The 22,856-nt window shown below is 25.1% G+C and overlaps 1 protein-coding gene across 10 annotated transcripts in view; it reads left to right on the forward strand.

Moving 5' to 3' along the window:
• Window positions 1-22,856, forward strand: part of LOC113555677 (pyrokinin-1 receptor-like) — a 52,551-nt gene that overhangs the window by 21,013 nt on the left and 8,682 nt on the right. For 3 of the 10 annotated variants that reach the window (XM_026960160.1, XM_026960161.1, XM_026960162.2), the window contains 5 exons: window positions 1,777-2,034; window positions 10,300-10,630; window positions 13,610-13,826; window positions 17,809-18,112; window positions 21,752-21,987. In XM_026960160.1, coding sequence (XP_026815961.1) covers window positions 10,317-10,630; window positions 13,610-13,826; window positions 17,809-18,112; window positions 21,752-21,987 — 1,071 coding nt within the window. In that variant the 5' untranslated portion in view covers window positions 1,777-2,034; window positions 10,300-10,316. Of the gene's footprint in view, window positions 1-1,776; window positions 2,035-6,046; window positions 6,109-6,872; window positions 7,010-10,299; window positions 10,631-13,609; window positions 13,827-17,808; window positions 18,113-21,751; window positions 21,988-22,856 lie in introns of those variants that run through there. The other 7 variants (XM_026960165.1, XM_026960167.2, XM_026960169.2 and 4 more) reach the window with 5 other exon arrangements.

Here is a 22,856-nt window from a genome sequence, read left to right on the forward strand (position 1 = left end):
TTATACATTACATTAAAAATAATTTTATGATAACAAATACTCATATAAACTACAATCATATTGTAAGTCCCATTGAAAACCAATCACTTTCGTATTAAAAACTCAAAAAATTAAAATTATTTGCAATTACATAATTTGTAGTGATCAACAACTTACTTGATTTGGTTTAAGGCCAAAACCAACCCACATTAAGTGAAGTTTAATTATGAAAAAATGATCACATAATTTCACTTGTAACTACACTTTTACATTTTTTAAAGTTACACACGTCCTAATTGTATTGGTTATTACTTATTTCCAAAAAATCAACCAAATACCTATGAAACATCTTTTAATACTTTATAAATTGTTTAATTTATCGTGTACATAAACACTTAAATATTATAAAAGAACATTCGAAAAACTATTATACTGATTATTGTGAACAAACTAATATACATAAAATATTATTTATACAAACATATAATATATTTAATTTAAACAATAACAACATCATAACTGGTGTAGTGGTATGCAATACCATATTTAATACTATATTATATTACCATAATTATATAATATACTCGTCGATATTGTTTACGAGAAACCTCAATTTCTCCGTTTCAAAAACATTTAACGCCTACCAAAATAGAAAAGCAAACTATAAACTATTTATGATTCTTAAATATATTGAGAAAAAAATGTAAACTGCTTACAATTTAAATAAACAACTAAATACATAATATATTTTTTCGTTTAATAAGATATTCATTTTAGTATCTATATAAGTATGTACATATAAATAAATAATTATGTGATAATACACCTAATGCATTCATATAACTTATAAGTAGGTAGTTAGTTAAACTTATATTGTGGTATGTATACATAAGAATAATACATTTTAATTGTAATGCAAAATATAACCAGAGTAGAAATTAAAAATTAATCTAAATTTTTTTAGACACTTAATAAAAACTTCATAATAACTTATTTTATAAGGTAAAAATGAACAAAAGTTATGATAATGTTGCAATAGTAAAAAAAAATTAATAGATAAATTATTCTATTCACGAATTAAATTAACTTTCAATTCCATTCTTAGAATGTTGTTAACAAAACAAACATGTTTTTTGTTTTTAATAGATGTGACTTTAAATTAAAGTAATATTATGGGAACTCAACAGATAGATAATTTCTTTAAATAATTCAGTTTTATTATATATTGATTGATATATAATTATTATTTCTATATCAATATTTATTTTTATTTATTTATTATTTATTAATATTTGAAATATTTAATAACATTGATATCTAAAATTAATGTGATTTATATAAAATTGTTTTAATGTTATTTAACAACAAAGATAACGATAATTATGTACAAATAATTCATAAATTTAGGAAAACTTAGAAATAATACCGATGTTAAGATATTTGATTACGACTGATATAGTTATAAAAATTGTAATAATTTATATAAATAATAGATAAGATGTAGTACTATTAGAATGATAAAAATTAAGCCCACATTTTATTAGATATATTTATGTATTATTATTTTGTAATTGTTGTTTTGTTATTATTATTGTGTGAAAACAACAAGGAGACATTAAAAAGTTGATTCATAGGTTTTTAGTAAGTTTTGATTGTAACAAGTTTAAAGGTTATCTACTTTAAATTAATGCTTTTAAAAAAACTAAAAAAAAAGCTGTTATTATTTGTATTAATATTTTGTTTTAAAAACCAGATTTAAATTAAAAATTTACTATAACTACTTTATTTGGTTTTTAGGATCAATTTTCAAGAACCATCGACACGAAAACAGAAGAAAAGTCAAGAAGTACATAAATAATTTACATTATTGAGAATTACGTCAAAATGATTACAATGAGTTAAACAAATATATTTATAACTATATTAAATAACGTTTAAGAAGTAAAATAATTAAGAAGATAAATTTCTGGTTACCATAAACTATTTAAAATAATTATAAAAGTTTGGTTAACAATAAATAACCATGAATTAACAACTCAAGCATACATATACAAGGTAAATTAAAATAATTTATTATAATTAAAAAAAAAAACAAATTCTCTCATAATTTATTATTCCTTAATATACAACAAATTAATAATTAACAAAAATTAACCATATTTTCCATTTCAGTTTAATTTTAAAAATAAAAACAATTTTTAGTTTAATTTATCTTATAATTATTACAAAAAAATTTAAATTGCGTAAGTTAACATATTACTGGTAATATACCAATATATATTATATACTATAAAGTATAAACATTAATGTGCAATTAGACTTCACTAAGACATAAATACTTAAGTGCAGAATAAAATATTATAATACATAGTAAATAATTCAAGTCTATAATCTATGTAATATTATCATAATATGATTCATTTATTTGTCAATATATATATTAAAATATAATGACAATTAATACAAAAACATTTAAAACTATTGACATTACCAATAGAAGTACTAGTTACACTTGACTGTGGTTATACATTTAAAATTTTTCTATTAAACAATATTAAAATAGGTATATCATACAGTTTATGTTCAACTTGTCAGGTAACTTATAAGACTTTTAATAACTTACATGAGTGTTTATAAAAGTCCCATTAGTGACAATAATAGTGACGGTTCATATTCGTAAAATTATTTTATTTTTTCACAGATAAGCACATAAAATAATGTATGCAAGAAAAAACGAACAAAATACTCTATAAATAAGGCTTGTCACTTTTAAAATGAATACCATTATACTACTAGAAAATTTAACAGTGATTTTAAGGGTGAACAATTTATTACGATTTACGATTAATTAAATCGTTTTAATAACAACTATCAACAATTTAATGATTTCACTAACTACTTATACATACTATGCAAATACGAATTAAATAAATATTCAAATAAATAGTTATCAAACAAATCATTTCTGTAATAAATACATTTCTGAAATTAAATCAAGTGATTTGGTATTTAAAATGTTTAATCTATACCTAGACGACTCATTTATAAATCTTTACCTATATAATATAAGCTTACAATAGATTAAAACCAATTAAACATAAATCATAATCAAGGTCGGTGTTTGTATAGACCACAGATGCCTATATTATACTATAATATTATAATATAATATAGACATCTGTGGTATAGACAGTAGATATGTTTAAATATATTAGGTATACGTATACCTATATTACGCAAATTTCTAAAATTAAATTATTTTACTATGAATATTGATTGGTTTTATTTGTGAATCATCGCAATAATTATACCTACAATAAATGTTAATCTGTACCAGGTGTCTTAATTGCAAAGAAAAAATTCTAGGAGGAGAAATACAATGCCATAAATACAAATTAAGACTCGATTAAGCATGCAAAACATTAAAATATAATTAAATAAAAACCCAAATGTCTTGAGACATTTATTTTTCAATTCAATAATGTTCATTAGATGTATAGATTAATCGTTTCACACAAGGTATAACATTATTGTTTATTTACTATTTTTTAAGTAATAAAACACTATGTATTGGACATTGGTTTAGTGAACTTAAAATATTAAAATTATTTTTTTACAACTGGCGCTATGTTACTGATTAAATATACAGTATATAAATAGAGTATAGACACATGAATTCTTTATAAATGTAAAAAGTGCCAGTAATCCGCATAGGATTAATCTTATTCTATCAGATTCAATAATACAGAATGTTTCTGATGGCACTGTACAAAGTTTATTCGACAAATATACTAACATAACAATGGTTTAAATAAAATGAACATATTGTTATTGGAATTGTATTCTACCTACGCCTTTTCGGGTTAGTGGTTAGTTCTGTCACAGACTTACAGTTCAGTAGTTGGAGATTATTCATTTTATAGATTCGTATTTTTTAAAGGAAAAATTGTTATGAGAAATTTGTACAGTTGATTTATTAGGACATTTAATTACATTGTGTCCTCTAAGTTGCCTTATAATTTTTGTAAAATTGGAAACTGACTTCCGCACCTGTTATCACAGTCATAGATAGATAGTTAACAAATAGGAGTAGTATTGTGCAAATAGAGCCTCCTCTGCTGTCGGTTAAATATGAAAAAAAAATAAATAAAGGTAGTTAATAAATAACATGGACTATAAAGACTGTGGTAGTGTAGTGTTAGTGTAGTTTCAGTCTTCAGCTGCTTTTTAAGCATATAAAAACACATTAGATGACTGCTCGCGAAGAAATTCTGATTAAAACTTTTTCGATAATTAGTCCAATTCAACCACTATTTAGGATTTATTTTAGATTCTTTGCAAAGCGATAAATGTATTGATTTTATCATAATAATAAGCAAAAAATAAAGGAAAAACTTAATTAAAATAAAAATGTATAATAATAATTTAATAATATTTATAATAACAATTTTACGCAAATTCAATTTTTGATAAAATTGATTTTTTTTTGTAAAACAAAAACGAATATCTATAGAAACTTGAAATATACATAGAAATTAATATTGTTGTTTTATTTACAGAAAAATGCATAAATCTTTTATTTTTGGATTTAAATTTTGAAAAATTTAACACAATATTCTTTATAAGTTGTTCATACTGAAACCATATAATCTAAAATATGTAGGAAGCTGATTATTTTTTTGTAGACATTTTAAATTCCAATTTGAACAAAGTCACTTATTTAAACAATAAATAATGATATGTTAATTATTTTTAATAAAACCTAACCTGGTGGGACTTAAACTTGTATGTATATATATAAAATATACATATCACTTGGTGATATAGCCGATATAGGTTGATAAACCGTTTTCGCTTAGAACCGTTTTTCGTATACAATGATATATATCATTGAATGATTGAATTCAAATTTAACACACCTAAAATAGCGGTAAATCCGAATTGCATGCCCTGCATAATTTTACTAAATAAAATAATTCAACTAATTTTTTTCACTGAAGGAACGGGCTTTTGTTATATTAAAATAAAATATATAAATATTGAAAACGATTTCTCATTGTTAATTATTTAAATTTAAACTACGCATTTTTACATACATATCACATTATTCACATTGTACTTGCTTCAAAACATCGACTAATTGAAATATACTAAGACTTAAAAAGTAACACATGCTATTCAGTTTGGAATAGAATGATTTAAACTGTGGATATATGTCATCCAATTTGGATAGACGCACCTATGAAGTGGCATACAATTTGGATGCAGTCTAAAATATTCACCCACTCGACACTCAATGTACAGCAGAGTGGTACTCACTTACCTACCTTTTTTTAATTTTATCTTTTATTTTAAAATTTAGTAATTAACTGATTAGCTACATAAATGTAAGGGTTATTTGTATCGGTACGAGATCTACAAATAATAATCATATTAACTCTGTAGTGATACATTACAGTGTACTCTGAGTCACTAAAAGTTTATATAAGACTATTGGTTTACTTATAATATTATATACAGATATCATTGCAGTGGTAAAGGATGAGATATTATATTATTTATATTAGATGTCTTACCTACACACTGAGTTTGTCGTCTAGTATACGCCTACTTATAAATGACAAATACATAAACGTAATATGTATACTTTTCTTTCCCGTTCCCTGTCTAAATCTTAGGTTTAGAAATAGATTTAGAAATCTTCATTGTAATGATTATGCCACTATAAATGAATAATTAATTAATTAACTTACACATGCAAAGTTAATCCAGGATTTAATTTTACAGATTTTAAATAAAACACACATGCATTTGTAGTTAGCCAAATGTCAAAACTAAAAAGGGAAGTTATTTATTTAATTTGTTTAAGGTTGAATAATTTAATAAGGTATCTACTATTATAACTTATAAGTGGTAGGCCGTAATAAGTTAGTTAATCCGCAATATAATAATATAAATTATAATATTTGATATTATCTTAGATTATATTAATATCCTTAGATCATAACTTATGATCTAAGTTAATATCATTAATGATCCAGATAATAAACATGCGACGAGTAACCTTGCACATGCGCAGATTAAGCACCTAATCAAGAGACTTGTCGCTGATACCGGCAACAACTTTTTGTATGTACATAGTACGCCATGGCTCTATCCATAGTATATGATCTAAGGATATATCATTGTATACGAAAAATGATTTTTAGCAGACGGTCTATGAGCCAATAATAATAACACCAAGTATGTTTCATGTTAAATTTTATGATGATGCTATTAAAATTATTTATTTTACTATTTATAAAACAGTAGGTTTGGTTAATTTTTGTTGAAAAAATTGCATTTGAAAATTTCAAATATTTTAAAAGTTTTATCGTGTATACAAATTAATCAAATAAAAATGTCGTTAAAATTTCAAATATCTACCATTATTCATTTTTTTTTTTTTTTAATTACAACAAAATATTAAAAATCTGAAACCACTCTCAAAGTTGAAAATATAAACATATTTTTGATTACTTATACTTTGTATACATTTATTACGTATAAATACACAAAATTATAAAACATACACATAACATTGAATAATCAATACATTTTTCGTTATTCAGACACTAAAATAATATGAATGGAAATAATTGTGGGTCTATTATGCAATATTATAAGTATTTTCCAGAACCTAACCTAAAAATATTAATATGGAAAAAAGGTTATTGACAGAACACTATAATTTTACTCATTTATAATAATATTTGATGGATCTTTCATAATATTTTATCATAGTTTGTTATAAAATATTGTATGTTATCTAAATTGTTTAAACAGTTAAAATGTAATGGAAAATGGCCAGACAACAGACTAAACGAATTACAACTGATGCGAGGATATTTGATATGATAGAAATCGTTTGTGTAGGAATGGGGAAATCTATTTCAAAGTTCAATGTATAAAATAGGGAAGATGGTTAAATACACTACGGTAGAGACAAAAAGGAAATAATTCATCGTAACTGAAATAAATTTTAGTTGCTGTAAGTAGATAAAATCATATAATAAGTATATAATGTTAAGTTTTAAGTAAAATTAAGTAAAATTAAAGTATATTTGCTTATTAAAATTTTATATCTGACATTATTATACGTCAACTATCAAAAACGTATTCTCAAAAAAAAAGTAACTCATAATAATATCATTCACGTTCATTTTTAATTTCTTGCAAACTCCGTTTAAAAGTCAAACGAAAATTTAAAGTCTAAACATCCACTTAATTAAAATTATTATAACTATAAGCAAGTATTCTTATGCTACGTCACAAAAACAATCACTAATCATTTAATGAATCAAAATTATATTTAAACATAATTTAGTAGCCCATTCAAATTTAGTGAACCATATAATTAATTTAATTTTTGTACAACTTGACATTAGTTTATTATTTTAACTATAAAATTTAAAAATCTCAGTAGTAAACTACTATGTAAACTTGAAATTTAAATTCGTCTAATCTTTTAAAATTTGTAAATTATTTTGTAGTTAAAAATGTATGTAATTTTCAATTGTTAGATATAAATAAGGCTTATAGAAGTAGTTCTTATAGAAACATAATTATTTAAGTATGTAATATAATACCTATAATATATAACCATAATTTTCTTTTAACATACATTTAAAATTCAAATTGTAATGAAATTCGACATATGTAAACTAAGTATAACGTTTTAGTTATGTTGTTATAATCATGGGGACTTTTACATATATTATTATATTGATCTATGCATAAAAATATTTAGGGTGATTTTAAACTATTTCCTATTTATTCTACGAAACTATTTACACAATTAATTTACATTATGGCAAGTTAGTATTGACTCAAAATCTAACAACAATAATTAATTATGAATAATATTATTTAAATATAAACTATTATCATAAATGCAATGTTTTAGGAAAAAATAAATATTTAGCTTTATCGTATAACTAATAGTAAAATAAAATATTATAATAGCAATATAAATATACTTTAATAAAATATAGATACTTGTAATGTAGGCTGACCGTCTCCACTCAAAATTGTTTTTAATCATATACAATGATTTATTATTGAATTCAAATTGTACACATCCATCACAATTGAACCTAATTTGAACCTATTGAATGACGCGACACCTACTATACAGCAGAGCGACTTCCCCGTTTTATTGCTATTCACAAAATCTAATCCAATAGTACGCCTAATAATATTATTTAAGTACACGAAAATTGAAAAGGTTTTAATATAGAACGAAGAGCGGTATAGGTATCTAGTGCATATACTTGCCCATATTTTTATATTAATACTATAACGTTATATTTTTCATAAAAGTGCATTTTTTAATTTGGTTGTTTATCAGTTGTGTTTTAAAGAAGAATGAAAAATATGAATTTACTTTGTATTACTCGATAAAAGAAATATTGCAAATTTCTACAATAGTCAATATTTAAATCAAAAATTACAACTTTATACATTTTTATATTAATCCACTGTATAGTTTATATGACGTCATTTAAAAAATATACCCTTTCAGTATATTCATTAAATGTAATTGTGTTTACAGTATATTGTCTAATATTATTTTTTAAGGTTTCTCAACGGACAATAGTCAATTACCATTGATCAAGTGACAAGTTTACATAGTTATTATTAGTGACCTTAGACGTAAGTTATCGAGTCAATGCCCTTAAATAGAAAATATACGAAGCAATTTTATTCAACAAATTATCAAATATTTTCAATAACAAACGTAAATTAAATTAAGAAAACAAATTTAAGTATTAACAAAAGAAATAAGTTGTCTATAAAATTTTTTATAATTTAATTATTACTAATAACCAGTGATCTGAAGTTAAACGTTTTTATATGTCAATTATACATTTCATTCTGAATTTAGAATAGTAAAAATAATAAATTTGATTTTAGTATAACATTTTAGACGTAGTAGTTATAATTGTATTTGATTGAATTGTTATTCCATATTGGAAGGGAAATGATAGATTTAGCTCAATATTATAATGTTATATCTATATAATATTTAAAAAAAAATCTAGAACAATTTATTTTTACATAACTTCTTCTTAAAAAATATTTTTTTTGTAAGCTGTTATCATCTATTTATTTCACAGTCGTACTTATTACCTAATCTCAGAACTTTTTTGTATATATAAATTATATTAAAAAAAATTACATCTAACGAAGTAAAAACTAAAAATACATTATATAAATGTACCTACTATAATAATCGTACAGAAATATACATTTCATATTAAAACAATATGTTCTTAAATATAAATAATATAATACCTACTATTAATAATTATGACTTATGAAGCAGTATACCTTTAGAATAGCTATGTCTTCGCACTGTATTGTAAACATTTATGATGTTTCATTAAAAATTAAAACTTAAGTAATACCTACTGAACAATGTATTTTTTATATTTTAGAAGAGATACAATTTAAAACCGCCTCTGAAAAATATTTTCCATATCTGTGTTTATTAAATACTTAGCAGCGTGTCATTGCATTATTTAACATTAAAAGTGTTGTAACTTTTTAAGTTGCATCACAATTTTGCAATATTTGATTTAATAGCAAATAACTATAAAAATACAATTTTTTTTTGCTTTATATCATGACTAAGTTTCAATAGTTTCATCATGCACTAGCCAATAATGTGCATTTTAATTTCTTATTAGCTTTTTACTAGACACATATTAAAACTTAACCGTAACTATTTCACAATTTTTACTTTTAAGCTTGTTTTGTTTCCAGTACCTATACAACAAAACTTCAACGTGTTTTACGCCCAAAGCCGGTCACTGATTTTGTGATCGGCTATAGATAGGTTTAGTGGATAACACGTGATGTGAAAATTGTAATACTAAATACTTATAAAAACTATATATTATCGGATAAAAGGTAAACGTGAAACTTTCTGAAAAACTAATAAATCATACGTTTTATGTTGACAACTTTAAAAATTGATAAATTAAAAATCATCTTTAAATTTTGGAAAATATGCATTTTTTCAACGGAAACATGATGGAAAAGCATACCTACAAATTAATAATATTATTAATACCTATTAAAACGTTATTCAACTATAAATACTTATTTTACTCCCAATGTTTTTTAAAAAGTATATAATTCCCAGAATTGTACGACACGATGATTACAAAATCCTGCAGTGTCGCAGTGATAACCAAAATAATGTATAATATATCTTTTACCATTTGATCAATAACGTGTACTGACGTTAGTGGTTCGTTTTATTTATTTTTTCAGTATAACACACAGCGGCAATGTCACTGCAAAATGATCTATATGACGACGGTGGTGGCAAAGGTAGCCAGTTGAATTTGACAGCGGAAAATACATGGGACAACGACTACATAATGCCTAAACGGGATCCTCTGTACATAGTCGTACCGATGACCATCATGTATTCAGTAATATTCGTGACAGGCGTCATAGGAAACTCAATCACTTGCATGGTGATCGCCAAACACAAATACATGCACACAGCCACCAATTACTATTTGTTTAGTTTGGCCATGTCCGATCTCATACTACTGGTATCCGGGTTACCGCAGGAAATGTGGTCCATTTGGTCCAGGTAAGTAAAAACGACATTAAGTTTAGAAATACATAAAATATTTACTTTTGAGATAAAATTACGTAGTAAATCTAACGAGTTTAATGATGATATTAGATTTTCGTCTATATAATATGAACGAGACATTAAATTAAGTACCTGCGTTATTTTAAATGTCATTGCGCAATTATTATTATACAATATTGTACAGTGACATATTCAAACATGTATCATCATTCATTCTACCGATCACCACTATACGGGACGGAAATAGCTTAATTCGGTCGACATTCACCATTCCTTACACAGTGAAAGGCAAGACTGGGGATGGGAGTCGGCAAAGTCCTCGCTCTCTGCGTCATGTTGTTGAACCGATACCACAGGATCCAACGCATCTACATGATAACCATAATACTTACCTTCGAACGAATTAACATTTTTTCTTCGTCTTACTATTTTGTCACGCAGACGTATGCGATTTATCGTGCATTTGACCACAACTCTAAGACCTAACTAATATGTATAAATCACGTTAACATTACACCACCCTTCAACCAGACTAAATTCTACGAGCCCATCATTATCAAATTGAAAGTCCGCGTTAAATCGACTTGTCAACGGGGAATCGGACACCTATAGTCTCACGATTAGGTGGGGGATACTAATCGCTTAACCTAATCTGTACAACAACCAAATTGTACATCGATATAGGTACTTGCTGGAGTTTTAAACGGGCGACGATAAACTCAATAGGTAACACTTCGTTCTGCAAGTTTTGAAACGTAAATATTAGAGTATATCATAGTTTGTATATATTATTAAATGCGGACTGGCAAGCGAAGATAAGGACACCGTATAAAATATTTGAACCAAAAACTAATAACTCATAAAGTTTTAATAGTGTGAACCAAAAACATTGAAAAAGCTTAGTTCTGTTATACTACATCGACTATTCACTGAAATGATTAATAATTAGTAACATAGATGAAAAATAATAGGCTTAAATCTTGCATCGCTATGTACTCTTTGGTCAAAAAAAAAAAAATCAAGATAATCGCATGATTAGTTTCAGAGAATATGCGTGACAAAGATTTATATTTTCACATTTATATATGTAGATGGATATATCTGTCTATTTATAATAAACTATGTAATGTGTCGAATCCTCAAATTTGTCATCAATTAGGTGTAGGCTTACATAATGTATATGAAAACAACACTATGCTTGCTATACGCGGTATACCTATTCCCTATATACCCCTACTATATTTTATATATTCATCTCTTTGATAACAAATTGTTTACTACAATGTCATTTAGTTAATCGTTAATATATTATATGTCTGCAGTGGTGTATACCATATTTTCTAAACTAATATACTTAATTGCGTATGCTTTATTATATGCGATATATATCTATAGTTAAATTTCAAGCTTAAATTCCAATAAAAATATCATATTCCTTATTAATAATTGTATTTCAGATAAAGCGATTAGGATAGATTACATATTGAACAACTAAAATTAAGTAGGTACTGTTACACTATACACATGGACCCGGAAATCCCGGCCGTGGTATTGATTAAAGGATACAATATATATTATATAGATATACAAATATGTGTGTGTATATAAATAAATATATATGTGTGTGTGTACTATATTAATATTATTTATTGTATCTATAAACGTACTATGCAATGACTTAAGACGATTTTATTTACGGTGGAAAGGCAAATACTTGCAGTTCCCTCTTCAATTCTATCATTGTTTAACTATAGTAATTACAGATTTTCCCCACGGGTTCAATTCGAGATTTTTGTTTAGAATAAGATTACCTAAATTATTTTATTTTTACCTTGTTTATTTGAAATTATATATTTTTTGTGAGGGATAAATCAAAGTTTTTATAAAATAAAAATGTATTGCCCAATTTCCCTCCCCTCGATAAATTATTGTGGACGTTGACCAAATATAATCGAGATCTGAAGAATAAGGACACGTTTTGTCCGTAGCAATAGCGTGAAATCGTTTAACTATAATAAGTAGGTATACAGTTTAATCTTTACCATAATATACTATAAAAACGATTGACTTACCAGTTATAACTTATTATTGTTATTCATTTCTTCAGACAAACATTACGAGGGTGTTGTCCAGTTGCCTTCAACGGCTGTTTTTGGTATTTTAAAAATGTACCAGTTGCCCTCAATCTAATGTACCAGTTGCCCTCACATATTATTATATACATGATAATAATACCGATCCGTAAAATAGAGTAGGTAAAAATGTAAATAATAATCATAGTATATAAAAATAATAAAAATTGTTTTAATAATAATAGCTCACCTGGTACAAATAAAGTATTTTACCAGAACGCATAATTTTAGACAAGTCTAAGTGTTATTATAATTGTAATTATTGTATTTATACTTTTATTATACCTATTCATACCTATTACCTATTATATTTCTAAATTTTACCTATCATTGTTTACTATTTTTTATTATTTTAATTTTATTATATTATAAATTACAATAGTTACATAAAGATATATTATCTTGGTATCTTTATACATGTAATTGCAAATATCAATTTTTTTATTTTATCATATTATTTCTATTTTACCTTTTTGACAAATTACATTGTATGCCGCTTATAATTATTATTGTATTTATTCTTTTATTTTAAATATTATAACTATTTACATAATTACCTCCCCTATTTTATTTTATTGGTATTATAATCAATAATCATATATATATAATAATATGTGATTGATAAATTTGGTTGAAGGCAACTGTTACACGTCCCAATACGAATAGAAGGATAATCGACCTTTTCAAAAAAAATTTTAACTATCGTCTGGTGAACCGAAACAAAAATGTTCTGCTCAAAGTATAATGATTTAATAAATCAATATAATATTTAAATGTCAACTACACGGTTGAATAGTGACCAATATTCGTATACAATAAATATAATGGTAATAATTTACAGGTATCCGTACGTATTTGGTGAAATATTTTGTCAACTCAGAGGACTGTTTTCCGAAATGTCTGCCAATGCTACCGTACTTACAATAACAGCGTTCACGGCAGAGCGATATGTAGCTATTTGCCACCCATTCATGGCGCAAAGCATGTCAAAACTTTCCAGAGCCGTAAAACTTATCATCATTATATGGCTGGTCGCTGTGTTGTTTGCTATACCTCAGGTTAGTCTTAGATATTACTTAATATTATATCAAAAATTAACACTTAATACCAATTGATAAGAACGGAAGCACAAAAAACGACAAGATATATTAATATCAGTTATTATTATTAACATTAAATATAATAAATAAATGTAAATTATAAGTAGTAATAGTACAACGAAAGAAAAAAATTGTAAATTGCGCTTAATATATTTCAGATATACATTTCTGACTAAAAGATTTTACTTGATATATCTGGAGGTAAATATATATTTCTGTATCGATAATTACGTTCAGACATTTTTTGATGTAATATCATTTTTATAGTAACAATAATTTAGCATTAACTAGAGCATTGAGAAGATACCACGTGGCTGTCACTATTCTTTAAAACTTATTTTTGATTTAGCTAAAATGAAAAATGTAATAAGAAATAAAAGTTTTTTAATTTAAGAGCATAAAAATATTATTATGGTGGAACTTTTCTATTTTGTACTCGAACGTCAATTTATTAAAGCTATATCCTACTAAACTATAATGAACCAATATTAATAGGAGTTAAAACATGATCGTGATGGTCTAAAAAGTGGATAGATTCAATAATGTCCTTTGTAGATTAAAGGGTTTAAGGTTCATCCATAGTATTAATACAATTTTAATGTAAATTTAAATTTGCATCTCAAATAAACGTTTGACTCTTACGCCAATAAATTTAGTAAAGTGATGTTTAAAATCAATAACGGAAAAATTAAAAATCCCTTAGATTTTATGGGACATGAGCGTAAATTCCAATAACTTAAAATAACTTAAAAAAAACAAAAAATGCCAATCGAAATTCGATACACTAACTTTATTACAACACATGTTCACTTTGAGTGCAATGTACAGACGTCCTATATAATATGGTCTATATGATATTGTTTCTTTATAAAAAAATAAAATATGGTGTGTTGCACAACACGTATATTTAAAAGCATTTTACAAAACGATTACATTACTCGTTTATTCATTAATACTCGTTTGATATTTTCATAAATATCATATTAAATAGCTAAATTTAGTTCGAAATGTATACATCGTAGATAATGTAATCACTGCTTACTAATCAGTAAATTTAATGTAAAATTAATGATGAATTCCTTTTACTAAGCAATAAATACTAATAATTAGTTAATTTTTTTTTTTTAGTTATGTAATACCAAAGTTATTTTTTTTTATAAGCACACTCAAAACGTACTTTTTAAATAAATAACAAAATCGTATTTCCAATAATGCTTTTAAAGTAAGCAATATGCCATTGTTGCCGAATGTGCAATAAAATTATAACAGCGGTTATACCGTATGTGAAGGGTGGTTGATAAGTAGATGTTAACAACGGAATATAATGTGCATGATTTTTATTAATTATCGTTGTGGTAAACATTATTAAAAATTAGAAAATCTGAGTTAAATTAAATTCATTATTGATATTTTGTACCATTTTAATTTTTAGTAGGTGGATATTATTATGAAATGTAGTAACGTATATTTTTTTTTTTTAATTTTACATTATATAATTTAAATAATATACTTAATAAATAAGTGTATAATTTTTCTAAAGTTAATTTTGCTGTTTCACTTTATTTTCCTTCTTAGATCAAATACTTTTCATTTTTTGATTAAAATACAAAAATCATTATCTGGTCAAAATACATTCTTTAGCGGATTAGTCGACATTTTTAATTATTTTTGTTATTTTAAAAATATCCTTCTCTAGTTAAGGATGACAGTTTTTACTTTAGTATTTAACATAATTAGGTATATCTTTCGAAATAACATGCATTATTGTTGTTGTGTTTGATCTCTAATTCACAGGTAATACCCTTATTATAAGCCTACAAAGTTTGAAGAAATCCCTTTAGACAATTAATCATCCTTTATATCTAATAGATGAATCATTTAAGCCCACAACGAGTTATTGTTAATCCGTTTATTCAGTTATTTTGTTCTACGTAAATTACATAAGAGTTAGATAAATGTAGGTCAATAGTTCCATAATTTGTCTAAAACAAAACATTTAACATTACGATTAAATCTACGAGCTGATTTAATGGACGCGATATATTATTATTATTTTATAATCTTACAGATGTTTTGTTCGTAAATTTGTAAGACTTTATTTTATTTAATATAACATCAAATATGTCTATGTTGTAAAAAAAAAAATAGATCGTAAAATGAAAATCTTTCTTGCCATATTAATAACGAGAATTAAACTACAGCATTGTGCGCAGAAATAAAATCTAAAATATAATGTTGTATATTTTGAGTACCTCTCAGGTAGCCATATAGGTATACGTAGTAACTAATAATTAAAATTTATAACCACTGATTTGTATAGTGCTTGAAACGAGTTTTAAAATGTAATTATGTATTTTATACTTCATACAAACTTATTTTTTATTCTGTCAAATTTAATTATCAATATTTTAATTACGTTAAGTATAAAAATGACTCAATCCAAAATTAAAAAATATTGGTAAGTAATTTTAAAATACATACTATTGTTGTTTTAAACAAATAACTACATTGACTAAAAATTATGACGTATAACTGTCAAAAACATTTATTTTAAAACGATTCAATAAAATTAATCAACCCCACTTTCTTACATAGTTATTTGTCATTCATAAGTTATGAATGAGACTCATGACTAACATTGTACATTTACACAAAATATAATTTAAGCTACACTCGCTGTTCAGTGTACACAATAATATTTTGATAACTTGAGGCTATAATGCTATATATTATAATTTAATTTTGTTATCATTGTGTTCAATTTAAATTATACATACACTTCTAAGTACTAACTTGAATAAATACATTTATTCGTTATTCCTGCAATTTCAATAATTTATTTTTAAATACGAATTCTTATTTGTGATAAATAAAGGAATATTTTATTCTTTAAATACAGCATATTTATACATATTGTATTTATACAAATAAAAATATTTTTGTGTTCATAGGACTTTGCAACAGTAAGGGGCTCTGCGAGTTTTTAACAGTCTCATTAAATATTTTTAATATATTTTCTGGATTAAAAAAAAAACTGAATTGGATTTAAACTATCTTTCAATCAAAATCAAAATTATTCTGTCACTTTGTATTATATGTGTTGATGCTACGCATATATATATATATATATATAGAACGATTTTTCATAAGACCCAGAACTGGTTGAAATATTAGTCAACATTAAAATACATTCAATATTTTATACAAATTAGAGAAAACAAATTTTTTGACTTTATGTTTTGATTGTTTTTCTGATAATACAGGTTGTCGTGTTTTTCTATCAAAATGTATTCAAAAGATTTTATGCAGTCATCATTTCTGATTGTATTACACGTCTGACAATATGAATCCTGAAAATACTGCATTTATTTAATGTCAAATAAATGATTTTACGAACCATTTATCTTATGTTGTTATCTAAAGAGTATTCATTTGATTTTGTAGTTAAGATTAATTAAGTTATCAACTTACGAGGAGGCGTTGACCTTTGTTTAAAACTTATAAATTAAGACCTTTTTTTTATATACCTTTTTTATTAATATACTGTTCGTTTCTATAGAAAAATATTCTATAATGGCCAAATAAGAAACAAAAAAAAAAATTAATTAGTTTTTCTAACAATAGGCTAAATTTAAAACTGCGGGATAACCTAAGACCCGAAAGTTTCACTCTCGCCTACACGTATGGTTGTGCTTGATATTTATGAGAACATATATACGAGTAATTTAATAGGTAGGTATTATTATTAGGTATTTTAAAGTTGTAAGGCTCTCAAAAATAACAATTGTCATTCTACACATATCAATATAATATGTGTACAGTAATAAATATATTTTATAAATACATAATACTCGTATTTACACTTATTAACCGTAAAAAAACATAAAAAAATAACAAGTGATTATTCCTACTAAAATCCGTCAAAACGTCAAATCCTCAGGCATTGCAATTTACCGTGTCGTCGTGGGACGGTTCGTCAGAAACGATGCAGTGCAATATTCGAAGTATACTGCTAATGAACACGGACATCGAACTGTCTACCGTATCGTTCACGCTGTCAACGCTGCTGTTTTTCTTGCTGCCGATGACACTGATAACTGTACTTTATATACTTATCGGACTCCGCCTCCGACGTTCCGACAAACTAAAACGCACCATCACGGTACGATCGACACACGGTGAGAAAAAAATATCGTCACCCGAGTACAGGGCCAACTCGTCGCCAAAAGTCCTTAAAATGCTCGGTAAGTACATAAGAGTATTTCTATAACACGTTATCATGCCAATATATAAATATTTGGCAATACCCTTTTATCTACCATCATCATAATAATATACATTAAGTTTAAATACCAGTTACCTGTATTTCTCTTTTTGTTTTATTAAACTGTCTGTATAACAAATATTTTTTGATTAAATACATCAGCTTGCCTATACATATTAACAACTATCAAAAAAGGTTCAATTTTTAAAGACAAATTTGTGACCTGTAGAATAGTCGGTCAATAATTATAATATTCAACTTAATAGTAAAATAAAAAACAGTACGCTTTCGAATATTACTAATACAATCCTATGGCCACAATCTGCAGCTGATATGCACATAATAATTATACGTAATTCTAATTCTATAAGAATTTTAAATTCTATAAGAATTTTAAATTCTAACATTGTTTTATGGCCAAACAAGTTATGTTGTTAAGCTTTATTTGTTATTTAGTTAATTTTTCGATGTTTTTCAGCATAATTTATAGTATTGTAAATTATGTTATCTATTTTGTATATTGACGTTTTTAATACGTAAAATTGATGGATGGGCGTTAATAAGCAAATAGCAATAATAATCGATTTTAAAAACAATTGCCGTATACATCACCAATTACCTCCGACGTATATATTTACTAATAAACACACACGATTAAATATAATACTATACTATATATTATTGTTTTGTTATTTGTCCTGCAACGCAGTGACTGTATCAAACAATCACTGCTCAAGAACCCCTTTGTCCACTCCTATATCTTATACATTAAAGCTATCCTAGTTTTCTTTTTAACTGACTAAAACTTGATGTGACACACTATTTCCTATAAATTGAATTCTGTAGGGTTCTTTATTATTTAATATTATCGGAACGAAATTCATTTGCCGCGAAATTACTTACCTACCAATAATAATAAATAATAGATTTATTATATTAAAATAAAAAATACTAATTTAACAAAGCACAATTAATGGCAAAAATTAGTTTCAACATAACGCACCAAAATATTATACTAGTATTCTTCAAGTGTAAAGACAGTTTCCAGTTGCAAAATATACGTATGATTTATAAGATGGAATGAATACTATAAAACATAAAAATAACGATTACAAACAATTGATTTACCTGTGATAAATTATCGCCATGGATGAGTATGGGCTACTGAGATGTACATTTCAAACTTTGATTTATTAAAACATTAACACCACTAAAATCGCTTAAATAATTATAGTTAATTACATAAATACAATTTTAAGTATAAACTGCAACAATATAATTTTAAAATTTAAAAGATTTATGATTTAATATGTCAATATAATATATGATATTTTATTAAATTGTATTCAGTTTTGCTATTTTTTAAGTTTTTTCATCAACCCTTTTATATCATTCTGCAATATATTACGAGTATGAAAAACGATTACGTCTTTATTATAATTATTTTACTGCAAAGATAAATACCGATAAACATTAAAACTAATAACACTTCTAATGGCACCTAGATTTCGGCCCTTATAAACAGTTTTTAACTACTGTGAAAGTTATGACCAAGACGATTAATTTAATCGAAGTTGTATAAATGTATTATTTGATGCGTGTTTCTTACATTAACACACGTAAATAAATGCGTTAATACAAATTTACAAACAATTTATTAAACTACACTATTACAGTAACGTATATTTCGATTATAAATATATGTTAATACTAGCAAGTAGTGTTATTTTTTTTTTAAATTAATTTATTGTAATTTTATTTTATAGACCATGATATTTTTTTTTAAGATAAATTAAAAAAAAATATCCATCAACATAAAAAGTATAAATAACTTCTTCGGAATTATGAAAGTTTAAACAATCCATAAACCAGAGATAGAAAAAATAATAAAAATAATATTTTTTTTTTTTTGTGAAAATTTGATAATTATTATATCGAAACAATTCAAAAAATATAAAATATATATTTTTTAAATTATCAAAATTGGACTGAAAACTTATATAGCTATGTAAATATATTAGGGTTTATATTCTGTGATTATACTCAGTAGTCAGTACTTACATATTTTATACTAAATCATTAGCATAAAAATCATGACAAATCTGAAGAATATTCAAAATAATTAAAATAAAGGTTAGGAATTCAAAATGAATATGTTATGTGAATATATCGGTTTTTACAATATTAAAATCGAAATAAATATTCCCTCTAAATTAGTACCATTAGCAAATTTCAGTTATATAACAAATTAATACAAAGCACAATACCTAATATATAATAGTAGTGTGTTAAGATGGTTTAGATAGTTAGCTAAGATCCAACATCTGTAATATAATATTTAATATATATATATTTAAACTCGTATATTAGTTATTACATATATTTCATTAATAATAAGTTTAAATAAATTTTATTAATAAATAGTAATTTACTTTAGCCAATAACTCAATAAATAAATTCTAGAGTAAGCTTAAAATTATTAAATATGATTTTCATTCAACAATTAAAAAAACTATCGTGATATTTTTATTATATTAAACGATAATATTCATAAATACGTTATTAATATTTTTAACTAGTTTGCAATTTATAATTTTCAATACCAAGATGGATGGAAATTTAATTATCTGATAACTAAAAAATTATAATAAAAAAAAACCAAAAGACATGTATGTTTAATGTGTTAACATTTTATGTAGTGTACACTGTATAAAGTACATAATCTTACAGGTCAATTTCAAAGATAATTGTTACTATAAAATAGCGGATATTGTCAAAATAAAGTGATTTTGGTGTTTAGAAAAGAGTTAATATAATTTTATGAACTCTAATAAAACTTTAAACGATCTTATTTTTAATTTATTTATTTAATTGCTTTTTTAATATTAATTACTGATAAGTGATAACTATTTTTATAGTAATACTCTTGATTTATTGAAGTAGAGAATCGAAATAAAGTAATTTGGGATTTATTACCTACCGGTTAATACCTTAATAATATAATGAAATTAATAACTTGAATACTTTTTTATTCATTTATAACTAATTTAATTATATACCTAACTAATACATAATTATTTTATTATTTAATTGATATATTACCACAATGACATTTAAAAAAAAAAATAGATAACCATTTATTAGATGAATAGAAATATTTAAAAGTTGGGTAGAATTGCATACTTCTAATATGCATTTTTTTTCATAACGTTGAATTCCCTTGTCTATTGTATTCGGTTATAAAATCACATTATACAATACAGTATGGACGAGTTAATCATTTAGTTATATTTTTAAAATATTTTAAAATATAAAAGCCTGTTATACAAAATGTATTATTTCGAATCACTATTGTATAAGTATTACTATAATAAAATTAAACATTGTATAGGTACCTAAAAACTTTGCTACGTCATACTGTATTATTTTATCATGTTAAATTTGTAGGGTAAATGGAATTAATAAAAAATGCATATTTTATTTATAGATATATAAAAAAAAGTCATGTTAATAAAATTGTGTAATTTGAACTAAGTTAGACTAAAAGGCAGTGAAAAAAGTTACTGTCAAGTACTATATATATTGTGTTAACAAGAATTAATCGTTTAATAATTTTCAGTGGCTGTCGTAGTGGCCTTTTTCATCTGCTGGGCCCCGTTCCACGCGCAAAGGCTGATCGCAATATTCGGGTTCAGCCACGCATCGTCCGGTAACTTGGACGCGAAGGACATACCGTTTTTACATCAGCTATACGGTATTTCCACTTACATCTCTGGAGTTCTCTACTATGTATCCACCACCATCAACCCGATACTGTACCACATCATGTCACTGAAATTCCGAGGAGCTTTTAAGGTATGTAGGTAGTTACCAACGCTACCATCTTGGGGGTTTTCCGAGTGCGTCTCGAAATTACCTTTTTTATAATGTTCTGAGTGCGTCCAAAACAAAGAATCACCTAAGTGCGTCCCAGTTCATTTAGATGTACCCAAGTTAAAATGAAATACAATTTCCCCACCATTTACAGTGCTTTACAATCATAGATGTAAAAATTAAGCACTTTTAAAGTATTATAGTTGTAAATTTGAACGGGCATGGGCCAATTGCGCTTGTATTCAAATTTATCTACATTCAAATATGAAAATATTGTTGTTCGATCTAATTCCATCAACATCAACATAAGCAATCTGAACACTAAAATCTTTAAAATACAAAAACTTATTTATCGATCAATTGATTATCAGTTATAATATATTTTATAACAGTTTCGGGAACTTTATGAACGTTATTATTATTACGCAAGTAAAGTAACTTGTTGAATCTCAAGAAAAAAAAATATTTATTTATATTATATACCTAACACTCGCCGAAAAATCGTTTAGTGCATATATTTACTATATAATTATAACTAACTAATAAGTTTTCCTTAAATATTGTAAAATGCGCGTTGTAAGTGCAATTGGTTAGGTGGTATCTTGAAAGGTTTATTCGATTATTTTATCTTCAATAGGTACATATAACTGTGGACCGAGGACGCACTCGGAATATCCCCCACCATCTTGGCATTGGCGTGCGATTTGTAAACACCAGTGTTAAAAGTATTACAATTTTAGTGTAATTAAAATAAATAGTAACTTGAGTGAGAAATATAAAAATATAAGGTTATTTTTATACATAATGCAATATGTGCAATGAATTGTGCATCATCCACCATTATTATCTAC

This window comes from Rhopalosiphum maidis, chromosome 4, assembly GCF_003676215.2.
Source record: "Rhopalosiphum maidis isolate BTI-1 chromosome 4, ASM367621v3, whole genome shotgun sequence".
In the NCBI taxonomy this organism is placed as follows: Eukaryota; Metazoa; Arthropoda; class Insecta; order Hemiptera; family Aphididae; genus Rhopalosiphum; species Rhopalosiphum maidis.